Below are 8,038 nucleotides of genomic sequence, written 5' to 3' on the forward strand. Positions count from 1 at the left end.
CCGACTGCCTCCCCTCCCTGGCCTCTCTCGTCAGGGGCATCGTGGAGGCCTGGCCCTTCAGAACCGGCTCAACGAGGTCCCACAAGACCACCACAGCCTGCAGCCTCCAGGACGGATTCCCAGGCACGGGCCGTGCCTACTGCGTGTCATCACTGGTGTCCCCGCTGGTCGGGGGCATTTCGTGTGACCGTTAGGGGCTGTGGGCTCCAGGGGACGAAGCCCTTCATTCCCTGCCCCCTGGGAACCCTGAATATCAGGAGGCGGCATGGCTGTCACCTTCCTGGTGTCCAGCAGCCCCTGAGGGAGGCAGAGGGGGGTGCAGGTGGGGTGGGGACAGACAGCTGTGGAGGCAGCTGCGGTGACCAGTAGCTGTGATCAGGGCAGCCAGACTGGTCCCCAAGGGGCAGGCGAGGAGGGGGCCCCGCTGTCTCATGCCAGGCGTCCCCGGGCCGCGGGCTGCCCTGGCCTCTGTCTGCAGCCCCACCATTTGCTGTGTCCCGTCTCCGCCCTGTCTGCCCCAGGTACCAGCCGCAGCTGTGAGTTTTCACCAGGACTTGGGTCTCCAGGTGGCTGCCTCCCTCACGCCTGGGCAGAGGGGGCCACATCTGAGCATCTGCGCCCCTCTGGGAATGAGTATGTCCCTCCCTCCTCGCGCATCTGGGACCTTCTGGGTTCAGGGCTCAGTTAACAGCACTCCTCACGTGTGAGGTCAAGAAACAGTCCTAGAGCTTCAGTCACACGACTGGCTGGGTGTGGAGGGGACGATGCTCAGCCTTTCCAGAAGCTTCTCCGCAGTAACAGGCTTCGTGGTCAAGCCACCTCACGCAGGCCACCGTCATCTTGTGGCCCCATGTTTTCCGTGTCTCTGCTGTTCAAGACCTCTTGCTCAGGGCGTTCAAATCAGAACCTCAAGCTTCCTGAACAGAAGATTCATCCAGACCTAGAAGGCAGTGGGAACTTTCAGAGGAACCAGTAACACAGCTCCATGGACTCCTGGAGCTGGAGAGTGTCCCTGTGTTTTGTGAACAAAGCTTTATAGGCTCCAAACACCGAGAAAAACCAACTCATCACCTCAGAACACATGCTTCCCCGGCTGGTGGGAGAGACTCACCTGGACAGGAATGCGAGCGGGTCCACAACGCCAGCTCAGAACAACCCCCAGGTGCATAGACGCGGAGGGGACGCCAGGCCGGATGCCCCCCTCCAGAGACAGACAGACAGCTGCCCGAGCTCCTGGCGGAATGGAGCCCACAGTCCCGCCAAGCCTGGGGTCCCGGTCGCTGACTCCGCTTGTCCCTGAGCAGGTGGAGGCAGGGGCCCTGGGGCTGAGACCCCCAGCTCAGGTCTGCCTCCCTTCTTGTTTGTCACCGCCAGAGCTCAGGCATGTGGTCCCCAGGTGTGGGCGCAGCCCGCCAGGAGATCCCAGGGGTCCCTGGGGGTCTGGCCTACTGTCTCGAGGGGCCTGTCCCCAGGGAAGGATGCTGGAAACCAGAGAACCCACTTCCCAGCAGAGCAGCCACCCGCAGGGGCCAGCCGGCGCCATGAGGACCAGCGCAGGGCCCTGAGCAGGGCCCCCGAGACGGGCCTCGGCCATGAAGTCCCTCGCCTGGAAACGCATCTCTGCGGCCAGACGAGCCCTGTCGGCCCCGCCGCAGCCGGTCCCCGGGCTCCTGACCGCCTTCCCGGGCTGCAGACCCGACTCCCCAGCCTCTCTCCCGGTCACTGGGCCTCGGGACCAGCTGGCAGTCCCCACCGTGGGTGCTTCTGGGTGGGCCGGGCCTTTTGTCCCAGACGGACACCACCTCTGAGGACGTCAGGCCGCCTGTCCATTCCTGATAGTCAGGCCAAGGCCAGGACCGCTGAGCCCAACGTCTGCCCACAAAGGCCGCAGACCTGTGAGCCCCCGCCTGGCCGGTCTGGCTGCAGCCCCCATCTCTGGTGGTTCTGGGTCTGCCTCCCTCCCCCACTCAGCCTGGGCCCTGCCGCAGACGGAAGGGGATTCTCTGGGCTCGGGTGGAAGCTGGACGGGCCCCCGTGTACCCGTCCTGGCTTCTGTCTCCAGGCTGGGCCCTTGTCAGGGGGACTGGCCGGAGCAGACAGGGGCCTGGTGTCCTTCCTGCCCCACCCACCTGCCCGCCCAAGGTCAGGAAAAGCCAGAGGCCGGGGGTGTGGGGGAAAGAAGATGCCTCCTGAGGATGGGGGAACCTCTGGGACAAGCCCTAGGACGGTGTGTAGACTGAGTCGCTTTAAGCCATGAGGGCGTCCCGAATGGACTCCCAGCCCTGCTTCCCTCCCAGAAAAGAAAACCTGGGTGTCCGCGACACGGCACAGATGTGAACCGCAGGTGGACCAAGCTGGGCGGCAGGCCCACGGGGCACGTGCCGGGGCCTCTTGCGGGCCTGCCCGTGATGAAACACGCGTCCTTGTTCAGATCGGGAAGAAACGCAGAGCCCGGCCAGACGAACTGGCACAGACAGGCGCGTGGCCGGGACCCCGCTGGTGAGCGTGCTCCACTCCTCTGGCCGGCACGAGGAGTGAAGACGAATCCTCAACCAAACCCTGCCTCTTTTCGGTGGAATTACGGGGCGTGGGAGCCTCTGCTGTCTGAGCTCGCAGACGTGAGAAGTAGCCCCCCAGGCGGGGCTCAGAGGGGACGCTGAGACAGCCCGGGCCCTGCCCGTCTGTCCTGGGGTTGGCGCATGAGCATGGACGTGGCCAGGGGTCGCCGACCCCTCGGACAGGCTGCCGGCCTGCGTCGGACGACGCGAGCTTTCATGCCAAGCCCCAGCCTCATCATAGCTGTAACACAGAGCATGTGAGCTGTTACAGAGTGCAGAGGAAATGCAGTAATGTTATCAAAATATTTACCTTCGGGTATGGAAACGTGGGTGGGCTTTTATTTTCTTTTTATGCTCCAGTGTTTTCCCATTTATCCACGAGTAAGAATTTATACAACTTTCTATGTAGAAAAAGTGGGCTCAGTGCTTCCTTTCTTGGTTAGCCCCTCGAGCTAGCCTGTGAGTGAGCGGGCTGGATGGTCTCGGTCGTGGACGTGACTGGACAGGTCAGGGAGGGGCAGCTGCCCTGGGCTGTGGGCAGCGGAGCAGAGGGTGGGCCTGGACGCTGCCTGCGGGGTCCTGGGCAGCTGAGGGTCACCATGGCACACACAGGGGCCTCTGTCCAACTCAGGAGAGCTGGGGAAGGGGTGCTCGCTGTGGATTAGGGTCAGGGTCCCGGGGCTGCTAGGCAGCTGGTCAGATGGGGAGAAACATGCAACCAGGACCCTGCACTGGTCTGGACAGTGACCCCCCGCCAGGACCCTGTGCCGGTCTGGACAGTGACCCCCCCAGGACCCTGCAATGGTCTGGACAGTGAGCCCAGGACCCTGCCCCAGTCTGGACAGGAAGCCCAGGACCCTGCACCGGTCTGGAGAGTGACCCCCCAGCACCCTGCGCCAGTCTGGACAGTGAGCCCAGGATGTGTCCCACCCTGGCCCTGCTCCCCACCCCCTCCTGGGCTGGGCCTCAGTCGGCAGAGACACAGGGGCTCCGAGCGTCTCCCCTGCTGCCCGCTCTCATGCTCATCCCCCTCTCCAGTGGCACATGGAGCTCCCCTCGGGGCTCCTGTCACTCTGGACACGCACCCACAGCCCTGGGGTCCCACACCAGCCCTGCTTCTGCAGCCCCTGGGAGGCCCCGTCCTGCCGAGTGGGTGGGCCCGGCGCAGACGTGGACACTGGGCAGGAGGCTGCGGGGGTACCCCGGGGAAGCCTCCTCCCCTATCCTGTGTCCACTGTCTCACCCGTGATGCTCCCGCTGCAGAGCAGAGGCTGGGGACCCCGTCCCCTCACGGCGCTGACCTGGCGTGTTCTGTCGTGTCCCCGAGATGCCCCAGTGCTGCCTGGGGGGCTGTGCACCCATCAACCAGCATGCACACCCCAGCTCTGCATCCTGCCAGGGGCTCTGTGGGGGTGAGGCACCCTTGTTTCCAGCGCTCTCCTCTGTGCAATTATGCAGCACCTGCTGTGTACACGGTTAAAGAAACAGGCCGATGCCGCCCAGACCCAAGGACCTGGCCAGCACAGGGCGGAGGACAGGCAGTTCACACCAGCAGCTGAGAGTTCCAGCACGTTCCTTTGTCACAGCCAAGGGTGGGAGGCAGGGCCCCACCCGGAGGAAGAGGGTGTTCCCAGGGACTTCTTGTGACAAGCATAGCTTTCTCCTCCAGTGTGGCTCTGAAAACTAGTTTTTGTCCTCAAGAAGGTCTGCTGGTGTCTTTCCAGCATATTGTCCGGGTGAGGCCAACCTCGCGGGGTCCCTGGGCTCCTGCTGTTCCCGACGGGGACTCTTGGTGTGTGTGGAGGCTGACGGCTCTCCTCTCTCTGCTTCTCAGGTCTCCTGACAAACACAGCCCCAGAGGGGCCCCAGGAGCGGCCCCGGCTCCCTGGAGAGTCCACAGCTCGGCCGCGGTCCTCGGCCCGTCGTGGACGCCACCTACCCGCTGCCATCCGCCCACGCTCCATTTCTCTAGCCCGTCAAGGACAGCCTGCTTCCTCGGCCGCCCGCGCTGAGTCTGTCTGGCCTCCCCCAGGACTCGGGCCGGGGACACACCGCGAGGCCGTGTCGCCGGGCACCCCTGGAGCCTGGCCTGGCCGCCCTCCCGGCGTGGACTCGGAGAAGGAGGAGGACGAGGCTGCAGCCCTGCCAGCCTGAGAGTGGAGGACAGCGCCGGGTCCTTGGAGGACTGAGTCTCGGACGCAGACGTGGCCTCTCCTCGAGCCCCAGACTGTCCGAATCGCTTTTATTTTCTTATCCTTTCAGTATATTCAATAGACCAAAGAGCAAAATCTATTTTCAAGTGGACTCGCCCTCACCATCCGAGTCCCTGGGTTTGTGTACCGGGGGGTACACGGGGGCAGAGACGTGCCTGGGCGGCCCCCGCCCCACGAACACTGTGGGCCTTGCCCCCGCCCCGCGCGGCCAGAGGACGTGACCGGAGGACATGTGGCCCGTGATGTCCCCACGCGGACCCCACGGGCACGCCTGCCGGGGACCACAACCTGCCGTGCACACCTGCTCCTCTGTACTTAGGTGGACCTTCTCCTACTAAAATCACTTTCTGTTTTAACCAGTTCGACGCGCCTCTCGCCGCCCCATTCAGATAGCGGGACAATCCAGGATCCGCAAGAGCATGTTGGGTCTCCCATGACTGCTGTCTCATCTGACCGCCCTTTAGCTCCAGAAAGCAAATTAAAGAAAGCGAAAGTAACACTTGTTTGAAAGAGATCATTAAATGTATTTTGCAAAGCCGAAAGTTATATATTTAACAGTTTTTATATGTTGTATATTTGTAGAAAATCCTATTTAACAATTCATGTGGCAGCCCCAGCCGTCCCTGAGAGGCAGGCCGGGACAGGGGCCTCCCAAAGGGTCTGGGGTGGGTGTTGGGGACCTGCACCCCCAGACACAGGGGCGCTCAGTGTGCGGAGGGGGCAGGACTCGGGGGCAGCGGGCTGAGGGCCAGGTCCGGGCGGCACAGGCACGCTGGTCGGCGACACAGAAGGGCCAGTGGCCTTTCCCATGGTCTGGGTTGGATCGTCCTGCCTCCTGGGCCTCTGTCCTGGGAGTGTCCAGTCCCTGGATCACGCCTGTTCCGACCAGTTTTGTTTCCTGTTTTCTTACCCCTCTGACGTTCGCAGACCTGGAGGGCAGTTGGCAGCCGACCTCGTCTTCCCAGTCGGATGCCCCCGTGATCCCAGTCTTCATGCCAGAAGGCGGAGACAGGGGGGGACGGGCCGAGCCCGTGTCTCCCGCGTCCCTCCTGCGAGGTGGGGTCGCCAGGCCCACGGATAAGGAACAGTTACGTTTACCTTCCCCCGGCCGCCCTGTGCCAGACCCCTTTATCCTCCTGAGTTTCAGCTGAAGTATACTACCTAAGAGTCCAATTAACAGGAGCGTTATGCTAGGTCTATGCTACTAAAAAAAAAAGTTATAAAAAATCTATATAGAACTTGTTCCAGCCACCCATAGACTAAAGATAGGAGAGAAACTCCATTTATTTAAGACCCATCCCAACGTCCATGAGTATTTAGTTACCTTCGGTCACCACAGATTCACGGGCACGTGTTGTCCTGGGGTGAAAGAGATGGCTGGGCTTGCGTTTCTCATCACAGAGGAGGCAGCCGCGGGGTGCTGCCCCGCCCCAGGCTCCTCGGCCCGGGGTCACTCCAGGAGTGGGGAGGGAGGCCTTGGGGGGTCCCCGGCCCAGCGCACCTCTGCCCTGCCTGCCAGCGTCCCCACCACCTCCCCCCGGCCTGTTTCTTTCAACAGTGGGTGTAGACACCTTCTGAGGGCAGAGACTGGGAGTTTGATTCTTTCAACAGTGGGTGTAGACACCTTCTGAGGGCAGAGACTGGGAGTTTGATATGTTGCAGCATTTTCCCCTTGTTTTACAGTATTCAATTTTGTGTTGATTCAGCTAAATTATGAAAATAAAGAGAAACTCCTTTGATAAGCATGGCTTTTGTTCGCTGGCCGCGGTGTCCTGGGAGGGGCTTTCGCCGGTGTGGCTGGCAGAGACAGAGCTCAGGGCACAGGTGGTGACAGGGCCTCCTTCCCAGGAGGTGGGCCCCGTGACCAAGTGCAGGCGAGAGCCCTCCAGGCATTTCTGGACCACACGGAGGCTCCCTGATGCCCAGCCCTGGGCGGGCGAGCAGCACCTGACCGGTAGCTAATGCTTCATCCCCGGCCAAGCCCATGGGAAGGCTGACGGCCACCTGCCTTCACCCACACCGGGGTCTGTGAGCCAGGCTCTGCTCATGCCCCCAGGCCCAGCTGCAGAACCCTGCTCGGGGCTCCAGAAGGAGACCCTTGTCTAAGGCCCCCCTTTCTAGGGGAATCTGCTTGGACCTCCAAGCAGCAGATATTGGCGTGTTCCAAATCAGGCAGGCTGTGACCACCAGCTTGCAACTGCTCTTGATAAAATTTCAACTCTGGGACCTGTAGCCTGGCGGGCGGGCCGTGGGCATCTCGAGGTCTGTGCTAGATTTGAGGAGGCTTCACTGGCCTTTGGAGCCGCTCCAGGGAGTGAAGGAGACCCCGCCCTCCCGCACAGAGCCGGGCTCATCCCAGGAGGGAGGAAGAAGGACAGAACACAGGCCTAGCTGCCACCACAGGGCACCCAGGTGTGCCCTACACTGTGGGCGGCCTGGGCGGCCATGACAGATAGGACCTTCCGGGGACTACACCACAGGAAGCACCTAGGGGACTTGGCCATCAGAGGCCAAGAGGGCGGGGCAGTGTGGCCGGGAGAGCGACCAGCCCTCGGCTCCTCCCTCTGTGCACACGGAGATGCGCTGGAAGGGCGCAGGGGGCGTGCCTGCCAGAGGAAAGTAACCTCCCCTACCCAGAGCCAGGGGCACGGCCGCTGTTCCAGAGCCTTCTGGGCATAGCAGGGGAAAACAGAATCGTGAGGCCAGAGGAAAGAGAAAGAGCTTCGTAACCGCCAGGGTTCATAAAAGCAGACCCTGATCTCCAAGCGGAGCCCGGTGTACCTGTCTGGATGGTCCTGGTGTGCTGCAGCGACAGCCGAACTCTCTGAGGCTGGCCTTCCCATCAGCAGGGTTCTCCCCTCCCGCCACAAGCCAGAGTGCCCGGCGAGAGCGTCTCCATAATGTGTGGACACTTAGGCGTCCAGAACGCACTGCAAAGCCCTCCGCGTGGAAGCAACGTCTCCTTGGCCCCGCCTCGCCTCCCCTGACCCGGCCACGCCCCTCCTCCCGGCCACGCCCTCTGCCCTGGACACGCCCTCTGCCCTGGACACGCCCTCTGCCCCGCACGCCTCCCCTGGCCTGGCCACGCCCCCTCTGCCCTGTCCACTCCAGGCTGGGCCAAGTCTGGCTCTTCTAACTTGAGCTCCTGGCCTCAGTTTCCTGACCCACCAAATTCGATAGGCCTCCCTGCTGCCCACCTGCAGGGTGTGGAAAGGACGTGCGGTCCACCTCCTCGTGTGGGGGACGGTCACACACTCCCCCCACGGG

General features: G+C 62.6%; 1 protein-coding gene and 1 long non-coding RNA gene across 3 annotated transcripts in view; one reads left to right on the forward strand and one right to left on the reverse strand.

Annotated features, from left to right (window-relative positions):
- Positions 1-6,513, forward strand: part of TAFA5 (TAFA chemokine like family member 5) — a 178,719-nt gene extending 172,206 nt beyond the window's left edge. For both annotated transcript variants that reach the window (XM_070790592.1, XM_019961998.2), the window contains exon 4: positions 4,393-6,513. In XM_070790592.1, the coding sequence (XP_070646693.1) occupies positions 4,393-4,401 (9 nt within the window). In that variant the 3' untranslated portion in view covers positions 4,402-6,513. The remainder of the gene's footprint in view (positions 1-4,392) is intronic.
- LOC139183274 (uncharacterized) lies at positions 5,707-7,722 on the reverse strand. The gene is made up of 3 exons (XR_011566902.1): positions 7,553-7,722; positions 6,096-6,130; positions 5,707-5,820 (listed from the first exon to the last, which is right to left on the reverse strand). It is a non-coding gene; the product is annotated as an uncharacterized lncRNA (long non-coding RNA).
- Positions 7,723-8,038: the final 316 nt, after the last annotated feature.

The sequence above is a fragment of the Bos indicus genome, chromosome 5 (assembly GCF_029378745.1).
Source record: "Bos indicus isolate NIAB-ARS_2022 breed Sahiwal x Tharparkar chromosome 5, NIAB-ARS_B.indTharparkar_mat_pri_1.0, whole genome shotgun sequence".
NCBI classification, from domain to species: Eukaryota; Metazoa; Chordata; class Mammalia; order Artiodactyla; family Bovidae; genus Bos; species Bos indicus.